The 17,556-nt window shown below is 42.0% G+C and overlaps 1 protein-coding gene across 3 annotated transcripts in view; it reads left to right on the forward strand.

Annotated features, from left to right (window-relative positions):
* Positions 1-17,556, forward strand: part of RUNX2 (RUNX family transcription factor 2) — a gene marked incomplete at both ends in the record, with an annotated part of 213,030 nt that overhangs the window by 68,742 nt on the left and 126,732 nt on the right. For all 3 annotated transcript variants that reach the window (XM_084203333.1, XM_084203334.1, XM_084203332.1), the window contains one exon: positions 1,302-1,406. In XM_084203333.1, coding sequence (XP_084059459.1) covers positions 1,302-1,406 — 105 coding nt within the window. The remainder of the gene's footprint in view (positions 1-1,301; positions 1,407-17,556) is intronic.

Raw genomic sequence — 17,556 nt, forward strand, 5'->3', positions numbered from 1 at the left:
CAGTTTGAAGTTGCACTCCTGATAATAAATGATGCATGTCTCAGGCAGGTTTGGGGGATATATGACTTGGACCAGAAAGAAAGACCAATTACTAGATTTGACAGACAAAGCTCTGTTCTGTATTATGCCTTATATATAAGCTGTTCTGTATTAGGCCTGAAAAAACTGCATTAAGTTTGTGCTGTTACATATCGTTTAAGATTTGTGCCTTGATTGAATGCCTTCAGAGTTCAGCGAGAGGAAAAGCCCTAGCAGCAAAAATGTTCAAATATACCCAGGGGGGGTGGGGGGGTGGGGGGGGGGAAAGAGCTTTAAGTGTCTGGTAAAGTAGCAGCTTAAATGAGCATGAAGGCCAAAGATTGCTGACTGTTTTATTGAGTCACTGTTGTACGCCCACCTTTTCCTGTCTTGAAACAGTTTTCAGTTTTGACTATCTGACATGAGTAACCGTTGCATATCTAACAGATTACAACTGTCAGTGAGTCTCCCAAACGGGGGCCAGCGCCTGTGAGAATGTGTGCTCAGATGCAGGCAGCTCCCTTTATTTATTTCTTTTTAACGTTTTCATTCAGCTGAAGGCTGTAGATGGTCTTGTGCAATCTCTGTCTGAATTCAAGCTTTGAAAAGCAAAAAAAAAAAAAAAAACCCAACAATGAAGACTGACGATAGCAAAGTACGTGCACACAGACATTGCTCACCCTCACAGGAAAGTTGGGGGCTTTCTTGGTATTTCATAGATGGAATATGTGTAGGCAAAAAAGGCATGTTCCATAATAATGATATCATCATATTAGCCCTGGCATATGAAGGACAGAGACACTGACTCCCTGTTAAAACATCTCCCAGAAGGAAAATATATTCTTTCTTCATCTTATTGTAGTCAAGTCGAACAAATGAAATGATAAAACTGTGTGAAGTAAATAACATGTGGTCACATTCTGCTCTCTGTCACACAGCTGCGAAACTGGAGTAAATTTTTAAATTATCTGACTTGCTTTGGATTTACACCACTTTCAATGCAGCAAAGAATTTGGCTTGTCCTCAGCAGTGAATCACTTTTGTTCTGTCATTGTATGATGACCCATTATTAAATAAGAAACATTTAGATTGTCAACACATGGACGTATTCTTGACATAGAGTAAAACTGAAGGGGAGGAAAACTCCTATGGTCAGTTATGTTTTTAATTTTCACGATTGTGGTAACGACAGGGAATAATTTTAAACTGATTCTTTACTGAACATGCATGTGACTGTTTTCATGTTGTAATCACTCATTCCTTGTTGTTTTTTCCCTTTGTAGGGAAGAGCTTTACTTTGACAATAACTGTCCTGACAAATCCCCCCCAAGTCGCTACATACCACAGAGCTATAAAGGTTACGGTGGATGGGCCAAGAGAGCCAAGAAGTGAGTATTATATCCTGCTTTCTGCTCTTATGCCTGCTTAATTTTGCTTAACAGAAACCTGTAAATGAAATATGTATATCTTTGTCAAACACTGGTTTTTGCTCAGTAAAATATGTGAGTGCATGGTTAATTTGGAGTCTATTGGACCACACACATACTTGCATTAAACACTCACTTAAGTGCTTGGCTGTATTTGGGCAATCCCAAACCTGATTTTCATTCACATCAAGGTCTTGATACATTATCTGCCAGTGTAAATGAGAACTAAACCCAGTGTATTTATATATAATCTGATTTAGACACAATAGATACAATCCTGCAACGTGCTGCATTTCCTGAACTCCTGTAAGCTTCCAGCTGAAGACGTTTAGAACAAAACAGAAGCCTGATTTTTCAGAATCAGTCCCAGCATAGAGAGGAAACATATAATATAGTGCCTTTTTGTTTGCCCTTAAATTCTTTTGCCATCAGATAATTAATGCACCTGGTTAATCTCATCATACCTGAAGTTGGTTTTCAGCTATGGACTCATCATAGACCCCCAGGGGCCAAAGAAAGATAAAAAAGCAGTATATCAACAGCATAGTCTTTGTTTCTTATTTGTGCACAAAAAATATATTTTTTTAAAACATAGTCCAGCAGATTTTCATGCAGCATGTTTATCTCATAGCCATGCAAGCTCACTAAGAATCTATTCGCCATGATTTATCTATTTTGCAATGGCTGTACTTTAATGACAATTGTGTTTTGTCATGTCCTAGCAGTTTTATGGGTATCACTTATTTTTAGATACAGTCAAGTCTGCTTAATCCATCAGGATTTATCTGGCTGTCTCTCTGTCTAGCACATTTAGCTGGTAACCAGTCTCACATCATATGGGTATCACTGATGAGCCAGTTCTGGAGTTTTTTCTTAATCTAACTAGAAATTACTCTAAATTGATTGGATTAGCCAGGTATAGCATTATTTAAATTACACTTAGAGATTAAGAATTATTTGATGAATAACCACATTAAAAGAATCTCTATAATGGAAGCATCTCAAATAATTATTTTGCCTTTGATCTTCACATACAAACACGACCTTCAAGGAGCTTTCATGGTGTTTTGTTTAAATTACCACAAAGACAGAAGTAGAAAGGTGTAGACAGAATTCATGCAGTTAAGTGTTTCTTGTGCCAATACACGCTGCAGTCACCTCCTCTTACACCGAGGTAGGAACTGAAATGTTCCCTGTAAGAACTGTCCATGCTGGAGAGTTTCACCTCGAAGAGTAGCTAAGAAAAAGCAAATAGCTCTGGATACATTTCTTTAGGAACAGCTAAGAAAAAGCAAATAGCTCTGGATACATTTCTTTAGGTACGTGCTTGTGGCGCTACCTACTCAAAGCTGAGGTGTCCTGATGTCACAGAAGGGGAATTTTTGTTCTGTCTTCTCTCTGTGAGTCAGTTCCCATTTTTAATTTTCACTTGCAGCTGATGCTCCATGTAACTTACTTGGAGGACACTGGGAAAGCTAATTCATGGAGTAAAGAGCAGGGAGTAAGTTGTATTTCATGATGGGAATCATCATTCCCGTCTGGAGGCTGCTTCCATGTATTAATGCATCTACAAAAGAGGAAATCTCCTGGCAGAGGACACAACCATGGTGAAAGAGCAGGGTGGTTTGAAAGTGATTTGTGGAGAGTAGTGTGGATTACCCTGTGCAGCACAGAAAGGGATCCTCCTGGCATGGGGATGTTTTGGTGATCTGTGGATTGAAAGTGAGTCTGTGTTCATAGAATTTAACAAGATCTCCTAGTTCTGCTGGAATTTTTCACTTTTGACCTAAGAGGCCTCTGTATGCAGATACCCATTTGCCAGTGTCTTTGAATACCTGAGCCTAGAAATGCTCAGTAACTGAGTTCTTATGGCCTACATGGAGTTATTATGTCCTTCTTCATCTTTTTCTTTTCTTTCTTTTTTCCCTTTTTTTCTTTTTCTTTTTTTTTTTTTTTTTTAAGGAAGTAGAATTTGAACTTGAATGTCCATTTGTACTTTGGTGTTTTGGTGGAATACTGCGATCTTATCCTTTCAAGTAATTCTGAAAGGATTCATACATGTCTGGAATGGCTCATCATTAAACTTGAGTTTGTAGGGAAAGAGTAGTTCCAGTGAGCTCTGTGAGTTTCACTGAAGTTTTACTTCCTTCTTAGAGACCCTGTACTTGTGTAGATACATTAGTTTGGTAGCAATCATTCAATGAATGTACCTGGCATTTATGTGGCATAAGGAAAATTGGGTGGTTGGGGGCAATAAGGAATTCAAGGAGCAGCTCTGATAGCAAATGTGTTTGTCTTAAAAAATTATGTATCGGCAAATAGTGCCCCTCTCTGCCAGGATCTGTATTTCACTTCAACGTTTCAAGCATGTTATCCTAGTTTTCCTCTCTCTGGCAGCTCAACCAGAGCTGTCACATCACAAACAACTTTTTTCTTAATATACACATCTGGCGTTGGCAGTTGGAGCAACTTCATAAGAGCACATGATCATCATTCATTACAAGATTAAAAAGTACCCCATGGCATCATTGATGTTTTTTAACTTTGATCTTTTGCAGTTGTGATTCATCTCAGTTATAAAATTTCCCTTTAAAGGAACACAACCAATGACTTATTAGAACCTTCATTCTAAGGAGTGTAAACATAAAATTATGCACATCTTTACAAAATGTCATTTACTTTGTTGCCAGCTTATCATTTTAAGACATGACATCATGCTTTAGATCGTGAATTTGTAAGGCTTGTTTATAGGCAAGGCACTTTGACCTTCTGTTGGCAAGTTGACTCAAGCAAACGAACGCTTCAAGGTTCCCAGCAGCAGCAGCAAAGCCATGACAGACATCACAGACATTTAGAGCCTGACTTCAGGAGTGCTGAACAGTCGTGGCATGCAGGGACTCCAGTTGGTGTATTGGATGCTCAGCACTTCAGAAAGTCGGGTTCTTAAATGTAAGTGCCATTTAGTCGTATTAAACATCTGCTTGTAGAAGCTTGCTGCCTTGCCTCTCTGTTATTATTTGAAAATATTTTAATAGAGACAGTGATGTCAGGTTGCTCTGTCAGGAAAACTTGCCCATTTCTATATGAGAAAAGGTCTTCTGATGATTTTTTTCTCAGAAAAGATTTATTTAATTTTACCTAACCTCTTCCAGTCTATCCAGATTACTGTCCAGGGACATCTTATGTGTTGCAGTTTCTGTGCTGGATTGAGACAGTGCTTTGCACTCTGAGTGATGCAGTCTAGAGACAGGGTTGTATAAGATCTTTGAGAATCATTAGGAAATCCTGCAGATATTTTTCTCTCCTCATAACCAGTATAAAACCTCTGCCATATGCAGATCTTAGCCAGCAGAGCTGCCTTCCAGCTGGGAGGGCTGAAAGAAGTTTTCCAGACAAGTTTTCATGAGGTCATAACTGACCAACAGATAGCCAGAGATTACTGTAAAGGAAGTCAAAGGAGAAAAAAAAAAAAAAGAAAGCAAAGAAACCACCCAAATCTTTACCTAAGTCCCCCCTAGCCTTTGCCTTACCTCACTGGAACTACAAAACATGATTTGCCCTTTGATAGTGGTACCTTTAGAATAGGAGGCACATCCTCCTTTCTGGCCGCTTTTGGGACAAACCCAGTCACGGGGGAATGATGAGGAAGGAGGGAGGAGAAGTCTATATATTTTTCTATTTTGCCTGACTTCCAGAAACTTTAGTTTGTCTCTAATTAAAGGTAGGCTCCAAAGTCACCGACCCCCAACTTTCTTTATCAGTGTGAATGGAAAAGCAGCTCTGAGCTTTGAGCTGAAGTGTTTCAGGGCAGAAAACTGCTCTGCTTCATTCAATTCCTGAGCGTTTCTCTGCTGCCACAGCTTGCAAGGTGCACACGTGATGAAAGGTATGAGCAAACATCACATCGCCTTTTTGTCTGTGCACGCTGCGGAAGGCAGCGAGAGCCAGCCAGGGGTTCTGCTCAGCCCCCACATTAACTGTTTGGCCGACCCGGCTTATAAAACGCAGATAAGTGATTGAGATTTTTGAGATTCCTCGACTTAAAACCATAACAGTTTTTAGGAAGTTCTCCTTCTTTTCTTTCAAAGGCAGAGAGGGTGGAGGGATAAGTCTGAGGCGAGTGGAATGTGCTTTGGAGTAGAACAGCTTTAAATCTTTCAGTTTGCCTTTCTTTATTTAATTTTTCTCTTTTTTTTCTTTCCTTTTTTCTCTCTTCTTTTTTCTTTCTTTTTTTATTTTTTTTTTCTTTTTTCTTTTTTTTTTTTTTTACTTTTTTTGTTGACTGCCTGTCAGGAGCTGGGCTGGTGGCCAAGCAGGAAATGACACATCGAGAGGCATTTGTGTTGTGCAACATTTTGTGGAACTGATGCAAGGATACATTGTCTGTTTACGCATTCCTCTGCTAACAGCCTGCATGGCAGTAATTTTATTCAGGGACACATGGCATGCTACAGCAAGGAGTTAGAGCCTTAACATCTCTTTATGCAGAATTATCACAGCAGCTAAAACACTCTGTGTGTCCCCCCTTTCGAATAGTCTCTGGCCTGCCTTCAAAAACCACTCTACCAGCCCCCCTTCCTTCCCAAGACTATATTTATTTGACTGTGGGGGTTTTTTTGCACTGTGGTAAATTGGGGCAGTGCAGAGAGAGAGAGAGAGAGGGACTATGCAGAACAAGAGGAAATTTTACAGGCAGGTTCCTACTTCATGCATCTACCTCAGAGTGAATGGAGCAGCGCAGCTTTTTCGGGCAATGCGCTGCAGACGTTGAAGGCGTCGGTTTGCATCTGCATGTGGTTTGGCATGGGGAGGTTTTTAATTAAAGTCAATGCTAAATGCCCCGAGATGTGATGAGCGAGTCTTGGGGTTTCATCCAAACCAAAGTTAGAAAATCCATGGCTCTCTCTGGTGTCTTTCAGAGTGACAGATCTCTGCTGAGCTTGGCTGGGTAGGTCTGGATTTATCCCAGTGGCTGTGGAAGCACAGGAAGGCAGAATGGGCGGTTTGGGGTTTGAAAGTTGCTCTGAATGACTTTGTAGAGCTTAATGTATGCATGCTAATGCTCCTTTGTAAGAAACGAGGCAAAATGTGATTGTACAGCCAAAGAAATGTTCAGCAGGACCATGGTCTAGAGAGGTTTAGGTTCTTTTCTGTGACCATCATTAACATATCTGGGCATGAGCACGGCCCACTAACTGGGACCTGACTTCCTTGTCACCAGGTCCCCAGTAAGGAGTTGCAGTGTTTCTGTTTCCAGTGGTACAACATCAGGTCCGTACTGCAGTGTAAAAGGCAAGACAGTTTCACTCACCATCATTTACTGCTGGTTTATTTTTTGCATATGTGTAATTTCACAGAACTGTTCTAGTCGGGGACTGGAGGCCCTGAGCGTTCCCGGAGGTTGTAAGAGGCTGGTGTGATGATTCAAGTGTTCCCCACCAAAGGTGACAGACACTGCATATGCCAGTGGTTTAGGTTTACTTTTGAGATGAGTGTGCAACCCACAGAGCAGGGCTCCTTACAGTTACCTCAACCAGTAGTGAAGGCACAGGCACAGGTTGCCCTGAGAAGCTGTGGCTGCCCCATCCCTGGAAGTGTTCAAGGCCAGGTTGGATGGGGCTTGGAGTTACCTGGGATAGTGGAAAGTCTCTCTGCCCATGTCAAGGGCTTTGGAAACAGATGATTTTTAAGGTTCTTCCCAACCCAAACTATTCTATAATTCTACAGTTCTATGATTCCATGATTCTATGATTCCATGATGCATGCTGCTGTGACAAGGTGACCTGGGACTGTTGGGGTGGTAGCTGCATCCCAAGGACCAGCTCATTCTTATTTCTTCCACTGTGGCTAGAGAGGGGCTCATGCATAAAATCTCATTGTCTGAGAAGCAGACTGTGAGACAAAATAATTTCTGGTGATTGTTACTTTTTTTCTGCTTGTGTAGTGCATAGAGTGAGTCAAAGCAAAATCTGCTTAGTTCACTCAAGGCTTGAATTCTTGCACTGTAAGAACTCAGAACTGCTGAGTTCTGAAATCTCAGCAATCCGTGTGACAGCACTGGGACTCTCTCCATAGGAGGACACTGCTGCTCAGAGAGGTGACAGAGTGACCATGTATTCACTGTTATGGTGACAAGATTATGTAAAACAAATGCACCAGTCTGAGCATAAAACCATTCCATAAAATGTCCTTACCAACAGCAATGCAGTTTTCGTTTGTATTTGTCAACAGAACAGATTGTTTCCATCCCATGGTAGAGGGAACACTTGCTTCCAAGCAAATCTATTCCTAGTACATTTGGCATGTAATTTGGCCATCACAGGGTTTTTTTCATATTGCAGCTATTGCTGTTTGTATTCAAAGTGTCCCTCCAAGCTACAAATAAAAGCATGGCCCCTCTATGTAGTTGTGCTGCTTAGTTGTACGATAAGAGAGTTTTGCTTGTAATCTCCATTCACATAGAGATGTGGAAAAGGGGTTATAATCACACAAATGAAGTAACAGTGGAAGTGAGTTCATTCTGTATTTCCAGAGGGCATGACTAGGGGGAGAGGAAAAGGGGTGACCATTTCAGAGTCATAAAGTCAATTAGGTTGGGAAAGACCTCTGAGATCATCAAGTCCAGTCTAGAAGCAACCAGCTCCATGTCAGCCAGACCATGGAACTGAGTGCCACATCCAGTTTTTCCTTAAACACCTCCAGGGACAGTGACTTTTTATAACTTTGTGACTCTACTCCATGTTGGTCCTGTGGAGGAAGATGCTATTAAAAAAGGCATTAGAGTAGCTTTCTACAGACCATTTGTTCCACAATTTTCTTCTAAGGGAACTGTTGGACATTGTCACTTTTGAAATGCATTTAGCTTGTAGCTACTAATATCAGTTTTTTTTTCTTACTCTTCAGTGTAGCACCTCTTATACATCTCCCTTCACTTTCCAAAGTGGTTTGGGAAATAAGGAACGGGGTGAATATATTTGGAAACTCTGCATCAGAATAGTGTAAGTGAAGTACTTAGGTAGCACTTGCTTACTGTCTATTCCAAATCTCTGTTTAAAGTTTTTATAGAATTTATTTTTATTCTCCATATAAACTTCATTCTCCACTGAAACATGGTCATCCCAGACGTGAAACACAGATGCTGATTTAACCAGACAAGGAATGCAGAAGAGGAAATGAGGATGAATATCATACTTAATTGAAACTTCAGGGGAAGAAACTGACTAATGATCTCATGCTGCAGTATATTTGGGACGCCAGAGTCCCTACTCAGATGAAGAACTGGGTTCCTTAGTGCCTGTATCTGCTGAGATCCCCTATTATAAATCTCATCTACAGCAGACCAGCTTACTCAGCACTATAGTGGCTCACTGTGTGCTGTGGGTGGCTTTCAGCTCTCCAAAAATCAGACCTGTAGAGTAGGTTTCCTCTGAAGTGAATGAAGAGACACAGGCCCTTGCAGAGAGTGATTCATATGTTAATGCTTGCCTTAGAGAGCAGTGAAGTGCCCTTTGGACTCTCATCCCTTGCCATTGATACTGAATGGAGGCTTGATGACTAGCCTAGACTAGACACCCTGGTTAGGAGATGGCTGGAATCAGATGAGATTAGCAGATATTGTAGTGCCAAAGTGTACTAAGCCTGGTGTAGCTCAGACAGCCGGAGTTAGCTGTAAGGTAGGTAGCCCAGGCTGCAGCCACAGGGAACAGGAGCTCAGTGTTGGATTAACCCATTGTTCACTCACCTTCTTGGGTGGGGGCTTTGTCTGGTGTGGAATGGTGAACAGTCCCTGCTGCTTTTCTGACAGCATAAGGAATTGTTTAAAGCTGACTTTGAAGTGTGTCTACAGCTGCCATAATGAGTGCAGTGTACATACCTTAGAAATGATGCTATCTACTAAGGCATCATTATCACCTCCTGCAGGATTTCAGTAGTCAGGTACTGCACAGGCCCCACTCAGCTTGGGTTGTGTGAACTGCTGAGATTAAAACTCATGTTATTTAGCTGTAGGGAGAGTAAGGTTCTCACACTGCAGTTGCAGCAACATAAGAAACATTACAAAGGTGACAATTCACTTTACAGATATTGCCTAAAGAATATTGGGGAACATGTTTGAAGATTTTCCTAACACTGGGAAGTACTCCATGATTCCAGTGTTTCTTCTTCATGACAGAACATAGTAATTGTTCCTCACTTATCCAAACTTAACATGCTGCCCATTCTCCTGTGGTTCTGAGATGTAATCTTTCCCACAGCGTGGGAAGACAAACCCTTTCACCTGATTATTGCCAGCATAAATGTTTAATGCTTCCATCCCTCTTCAAACTCTCCCACTATATTTTGTGAACTTTACTCCCACTTCATAATGCCCTGCTTCTTTAGTAGCCCTGCTCATTTAAATTCAGGGTGCCAAGGGAGGTATTAATCAGGGTGCTTACAAGTGCAGAATCTGCTTCCTGCCTGTCTGTAATCCATGTGAGTAATGCCAATTAGTTGTCTGCTTCCTTAAATCCTCATGCACTTTCTCATTCTTGCATTCCTGCAGCAGTAGATGTGGCCTTCAGTGTCAATGCAGTCAGAAGCACTTGGTGGTGTTTTGTTTCATTGCTCTTAGAGCTCAACGGGAAAATCATCACCTCTGAAGCACCACAGAAGTGTGCTGGGGAAGAAATGCATGATTCCAGCTCTTGCATTTATACTTTAATTTGCTATACACGGAGATCTAACTAATTTTATTCCAGAGTATCACTTCAGATGTCATGAGACAAGTAGATTATTATTTTTCAGTTTCAGCAGTTTCACATTGGTGCAGCTTTTTCTTGGAAAGAAAAAGGCACATGCAGGCATCATTGTAGTCCCAGGTCTGGTTTCGTTTCTGTATGTGAAATCCCAGATTAGATTTGCAAAGCCCAATTTTAAATGACTGTATTAAAATGGATCACAAAGACAGAGATTGCTCTTTGAAAAGGGATGGTGTTCACAATAATTTTTGGTGTTTTGAAAACTCAGACCTGTGTTACTCAGCAGTATGGAAGCTGGAAAGGAATAGATCCCTGGAAATACAATGCAGGATTACTGTTTGACACAAACCACAGGTTACCAGTTCAGAGGGAATTACTCATGGAATACTTGTTTGGGGTTTTTTTCATGTGTACATGTGCAATCAAAGACCCAAATTCAGATTCTTATAAAACAATGTGCTTCAATAATTCAGTTATCTAGTGAATTTATGAAGCACTGTAGACATGTGAAGTTTAATAGAGCTGGTTCCACATTTCTAGAATACCAATTAAATCAACAATAATTTAATGTAATAATTTTGTGTTTCATTCCTTGGGTCTCTTATCACCATAGACTCTAAATTGGCAGAACAGAATTTTTCTTTCATCCTGGACACTTTTTGGCTTTGATGATCTGCACCATCGCCCCCCTTCCACTTTTGGCCTTTTTTGATGTCTTTGAACAATAGTTTGTAAAACCAGCACTGCAGTAAAATCATCACCTCTGTAGACAGAAGTGTTGCCTAGAGAAGTGGGCTCAGCAATAGAGCTGTGAATGTAAATAATTCAGTGTTTCAGTTCATCAGCTAGGCAGTCCAAATAGAAATCCTTTTTGTAAAGGGACATGTGGATTGACTCTCCTTAACTGTAGCTGCCTAAAGGTTTGATATAGTGACTCAATGACTCACCTCCTGTCCACAGTGATCAAGGAAGAGCTGTATGTGTGAGTTAGAAGCTGGTTTATCCCACCCTAAGCCTCCATAGGTGTCAGTGGATGCGAGTGAGGGAGAGGGGACATGAAGCAGCCCAGACCACTGGGCTGGCACTGAGTGCTCTGCAGGTGCTTGAGCTGGGTTTAAGCAAACTGCCTGGCTTACCTCCAACTGCAGTTGCACACAGCTCTGAAGAACTTCTTCATACTCCTTATTGTCATTTAAACCTTTTGAAGGGGAGCTTTAGTGTCTGCTTTCTCAACAGCTCCATTGAAGGGCTGCTCTCTGAAACACATTAGAATTTAGGGTTTGGTGAACCCCTCCTTGTTAGACATAAATAACCACTGTGTGCTTTATAAATTTCTTGTTTTCCCCTTCTGTGCCTGCTTGGTTAAAACTCTCAGGCACTCAGTGCAGAAGTGTCTGCCCTGCTTTAAACATCTTTCCTCACACTGATGGTGCTCTCCTCTCCCAGGAGCTGTGTCCCCTGCAGCTCAGCAGCGCTCATACGTGATCCTCATCAGCTCCACAGCAGAGTCAGACAGTTTAATGAGCCTTTATCTTCTGCTGTGCAAGAGTGAGCCCAGGGGATGTCTGTGAGGGCCCTGAAGAAGGCTCACACAGCAATATTCATCGCCCGGGGTGTGAACACTGCCATAAACTTCCCTGGCAATCAGGGCAGCAGGATTACAGCACACCAAGGATACTCCAGCTCAGTATTTAGGCAGGGTCTGCTCTTTGCATCTGTGCAGGCTTACTGGTCTGTGTTATTAGTTTCACTCTTCTTCATATTTGCTGTTCCTGAAAGATGGCAGCAAAAGAGAAACCTGATAACAGTTGGCTTGTAGAGATAGTCTTTATTACAGGAGAGAGCAGGAAGGACTTGGTGCTTTCAAAATCCAGATAACAGTGACTGTTTTTTAGTCCCAGCTCAAAGAAGGAGGAAGTTTTTTGGGAAGTGTGTTTACATCCATGTGGAATGCAAAGTAAACACCTCACTAACTGCATACATGTCATGCAAATTAAATGAGAACTGTTTTTCTCTGGTGACTTGGTGTAAAAGGGAATAACCAGTAGATTTAAGGTACGTGACAAAGGGGGTACTTACACATCAGATATATAATAACTTGTTGACTTAAAAAGATTTTTGTTATTAAAGAGCAGGTACCTCTAGCTCTGCCTTTTACTTTATGCATATGCTACAGGCAAAATTTACAGTAAGGAAAAGTCCACATCTGAGCACTCAGAACTAGGACATGCCAATGAGTTTTCAGTGTGGCTTTAATTCATGCCTGCTGTGTGTGAGAGACAGAAAAAGTCCTTCACTGTAGGAGCGTGTGCTGGTTTATCCATAGGACAGCAACATCCTGTGGGATGGAAAGCACCCACTTACTCTTATTTTTCACATAGAGAATATGATCTAAGAGCACCTTGTTTTGAGTGACTTCACTACAGTCACTACAAAAAATTGAGTGGCAGAAGCATAAATCTGGGTCAGCCATCAGCTAACTTTGCCAAACTGTAAACAAAGCTTTTAACGGATAAAATCTAAGAAATTTTTATTTGATGAAATTTTAATTTTCAAAGTTGCATAATTTTACCAAATCTGGATGAATTTCCATGGAGGTTCTAAAAAAAAGAGCCAATCTCCTGAGCCAAGTTTGAAAACTCCACTCCAAAACAGAGTGACAAAAAAAGCTCCTTCAAGAAAAGATTGCCAAAAATGTTTCTCGAGGTGCTAGGTTTTCCCTGAGCTAACTCATTTCCAGGAATGTCGGACCATTTTGGTTGAAATTGAAGAAGTGTGTTCCATACTATGCAAGAAAAAATGGAATGCAAACAGTCAAAGTTCAGTAAAGTTGGGAGCAACTGAAAACTGGGTTTTGTAATGGGAAGTGTTGGGTAACAGGAATGATAGGCTGTTCTACCAGCTCCAACTGTAACATATTCAATCTAACATGTTATTAATTTGAATTGAAAAATAACCCACGAACTTCAGTGGAAATCCTGCGTAGGAAATTAAGTTGGCAGCTGGCAGGGGCTCCTCGTGGGCAGTTCTGGAGTCAACAGGTCAGGTTGGTGACAGGCAGAGGATGAGTGAGGTGCCATCTCCAGCAGCCCTGGAGAGCAGGACGTGACTCCTGCCTGTGCACCGGTGACACGCTGGCGGAGGCAATAACCTTTGTAGAAGATGAAACTGGGGCCACAGCAGCCAGCAGGGCCTCTGGAGGCGTTGTGGGTTAGAAAGCAGCATGGCCCCAGGCACCAGTGCTTGGCAGGGCTCTGCTTCCCCACCCTCAGCCTCTCCAGAGGGGTAACTTGGGGTGCGTGCTCTCCAACTGAATTGGCACAGTCTGCACAGGCACTGAAGGCTGTAACACACACACACACACATACACACAGAGGGTGTGAGCCCAGAGAGCTTTGGGATGTATTTTGGGACTCTTCAATGTGTCCAAGGTGTGGAGCCTCCTCCCTGCCAACCCTTCTGCACCTCAGTGCCCCTTTGCCTCACTGACAGAGCCAGTGAAGGCAGTGCTGCCGCTGCTAAGGAGTATTTTTAGGCAAAACACCCCCAAGTGTTTAGGAACCACAACCACAGGAAATAAGCATTGATAAAACCACCCCAAACTGTACCCTGAACGCTCCCTGGGTTGGCTTTGCACCCTGCTAGAGTTCTCTTCAGCTCAGAGGAGAGGCAGCCACAGCCTGTGTCAGGCACCATCCAGACCCAGTCTCATTGCTGAGCTGCAGCTGGAGTCACTGATTGTGGGAAGGTGGAAGAAGGCTCTTCAGTCTCCTAAGAACCTTCTGGCAAGGGTGTGGAGCCCTGTAAAATCTGTGACCTTCTGCAAAAATGGACTGGGTGAAGGTGACCCAGGGGCACCTTCTGGAGGTGCTCAGGTATTCTGATGTCAGCCAGCAGAAAAACACTTACTTGTTACCTTCTCCTCTTTTACATGACTCAGAGCTGCTGAAGAATCACAGAACCATTAAAATTGGAAAAGACCTCTGAGATCATAAAACCTAATGGTAAACCCAGCACTGCCAGGCCCACCCCCAAACTATATCCTCAAGTGCCATATCCATATGTTTTTCAAATGCTTCCAGGAACGGTGATCTCACCACTTTCCTGGACATCCTGTCCCAATGCTTGACCCAAGGTGTTGGGTCCATTAAAAACCAGCAACCAGAGTTTTAACAGGTCTGAAAGCTGTTCAGAACACTATTGACAGTGTTGCAAGTTTTACCTGAGGTGTGCTCCTGCACAGAAATATTTCCCTCCTTCTCTGCTAAACACACACTCACTTACTTGAATCTGCCCCCTGAAATGAGGCAGCAGACTGTTTTCCTTGTTGACTCCTTAACCATTCACTGGAATTGAACTCAGGGATGAGTGTTCTGCTGCCTGGGTTTTTTATTAAGTTGAAAAAAAATTTCTTTGGAGACAGATTTGAGTGCTGGGCAAAACGCACTTTCACAGTTTTATTCCCTTCACTACTACAACTTAATTTAAGCTTTTCCCTATGTCTTTTACTCTCATGGTGTTCCCATCCTTGGGAGCCAAGCAGCTTGAGAGCTGAAAGAGAAGTGTTGTCAGGAGGGTGATTAAAACAGGGATTGATGCATCTGGGAGCCAGGGTTCAGTCACCTCCCTGGGCCCCTGTGTTAGTGTTATGTCAGACACAGTAGCTTTACCCTGCACTGCGAGTTTATGTGTTTTTTATTGTCTGATGCTGCCAGAAAATGCTGACCCCAGAGTAGCTGGGCTGTGCAAGCACTCAGTGGTAGAGGGCAGTGAGCTCTGAAAGCTACTCATGTTCCCCCTTTAATTTGTCACTTATGGGTCATTTCTTTTTTACATTTGCATTTTTTAATTAGTTCAGCTTGTCCCAATCTTCAGTTCCAGAATCCACGCTGAAAATTTCCAAACTTTATGAGTTCTTAAAAAAATTCCAAAATCCCTCACTTAATTGACGTTCAGTGGGCTGAACAACTTACAGTTATGGGAAGGCTTCGCATTTCTATAAGGACACCAGTTTGGGGCGAGATTAGATTTTAGGGCTCCTATGCAACATGTAACAATTGTATCTACTTGGTCATCTGTTCAAAGAGGAAAGTGAAATTTGGCCCAAAATTCAAAATAAAAAACCCCCAAAAATTCGCATAAAAGTCACACTGATCAAAATAAAAATGTTCTTCCAACATAAATTCCACTAAATGTAAAGCCAGACTCAGCAAATGCTTGAGACCTCCCATATGGACTGAAAAACAGTTTTACATTGGAGTACAGTACACTGTTTTGGAGTGCATCTGAGACTGCTCCTGTTTTGGAAGCCTGCTCAGTTCTTGTTGGAATGACGATTTAGGGTGTATGTAGCAAAAAGGAATGTTAGCATATTTGGACCATCAGCATAAAGGCTCTTTGTTAGAATAAATGTTTCTTTTTAAAAAGAACAAAACAATCCTAACCTTTGCCAGTTTTCTGTCCTTTAATCTCATGTCAGGAAATTTGGAAGACCAGCTCTCCACAGCCACATGAATAAGGCAGGGATGTAGGAGGGTGGTTCAGTGGCTGACACATTTGGACACGAGTCCTTTAAGTCTGTCATCTGTTGTCTCTGACGTCTTTGTGATGTTAGTGCATTTGAAAATCCTTCCAAACTTGCTGATATCAGAGGAAACTGGGTACCTCTTTCTCTTGGCTTCAGTTCTGTATGAAATATGAATAATGACACTACCCTACTCCAGGAATTACATAAATATGAGAACATGGTGAAGATCAAGGTGTTTGTTTACTCAAGTTGTGTTTTTAAGGCATATTGCCATCCAAAGTACATCACAATATGAGTCAGAAAGCTTCACTTTCCTTTCATAAATGGAAACATCTTTACATATATGTTTTTCATTTCATAGATGGGAAGAAATGGGTTTTGTTTTTCCTCTTCTGTTAGCTGTGAGTTCTCACCATACACTGCTGCTCCATATTGCTGTGTCAGAACAATGTAGTTTTCTTAGGCTCCAGATCCTAATTCCTTTAACTCCTTGGAGGCATTGCTAGAGGTAAAGGTGGCTCGTAGGAGCAAATATGTCATTAAACCAGCCCTTAATCAGAGTTAAATACCTGGTGCTGCTTTCAGAGAATGGCAGGTACCAGGCTCCTGTAGTGCCTCCTTAGGAGCTTTCCAGCCCAGAGAGGTGAAAACCAGACAAGGTAGAAAGTCTGGAAAGTTGAAACTCCTGATGGATAGATGTTCTTCTTGCATTTGTCTCATACCACTGACTGGTGAATGACTGCTCTCAGGTGCACAAGATTTACCAACTGAATGTTTTGTGACTTAGGGGAAGTGGATCAGCCGCGTTTGTGCAGCTGAGGGGAGGAAGCTCCGCAGCCGGTGCGGCGGCGCCGGCGCGCGCGTGTCTTGAGGGGTGGGGAAGGCAGCCATCCTTAACCAAACATTTGGAACCTGCTGTTTTAGCTGGAATAGGAAAACCAGCTTGACAAGAATGAACGGCTTCGCCAAGCGACATTCAGGGGAGGTTGGTGGGATTTTAAACAAATCTCCTTAAGCAAGCATGAAAACAAGCTATTTAGCACTCATTAATGTCTCAGGTTAAACTCTTGAATAATTTGTCATGGTTAGGCTCTTTTGGTTTCGTTGGTGTTTTTCTAGTGACTAACGAGATGACAGCTACACATGCTTCTTGGTATGCCACTGTTCACAATAGGGTTTAAAGTTGTGTATTTGTTATTGATGTCATTAAAGTGATGGATTTGAGCTTGGTTTCTGAGGCAGCTGACTGGGTGGTTGGGACTAATTTCTAGCAATGGTTTTGGAGGTTGAAACCAAAGTGTGTATAAAAGGAAATGTTTCTTCTTTTAAGCAAATAATTTGAACCCAGATGAATGAAATTTAAGCAAGTGGGCATCAACTCTGAGTTAATTTTGACATAGCTGTCTGGAAATCATCACCAATTAAAATATTTTTATGAGCTCGAATGTAGTATTGTCTTTCGGTGCTTATGTAAGAGAGGAACAAACTGCTTGTTTAACCCCAGCCTTGAGACTACTGGCCAGAATATCTGCCTGAAGTCTTTGCCATATGGAGCTGGGAGGGCATGAACCTTGGCAAACCTCATACTGCAGGGGAAAGCAATTTTCCCGCCTGAAATGAAAAAAATTCATAAATTTGAACAGATCACTTCCACCCTGCAGAAGTTGTTGTGAGTCTTGGCCATTCAAAGAGGGAAGAAGCAGCTCTGTGGCCCAGGAATCCTAGTTGAGAGTAAAAATGAATCACCTGGATTGTCATAATTGGGTTCTTTCATGTACTCCTACAGACTGAATAGCCAGGAAGATATTCCTTCATTTGTACACACCTTTCACACCTGCACATAAAG

The sequence above is a fragment of the Fringilla coelebs genome, assembly GCF_963513975.1.
Source record: "Fringilla coelebs genome assembly, chromosome: 3".
Taxonomy (NCBI): Eukaryota; Metazoa; Chordata; class Aves; order Passeriformes; family Fringillidae; genus Fringilla; species Fringilla coelebs.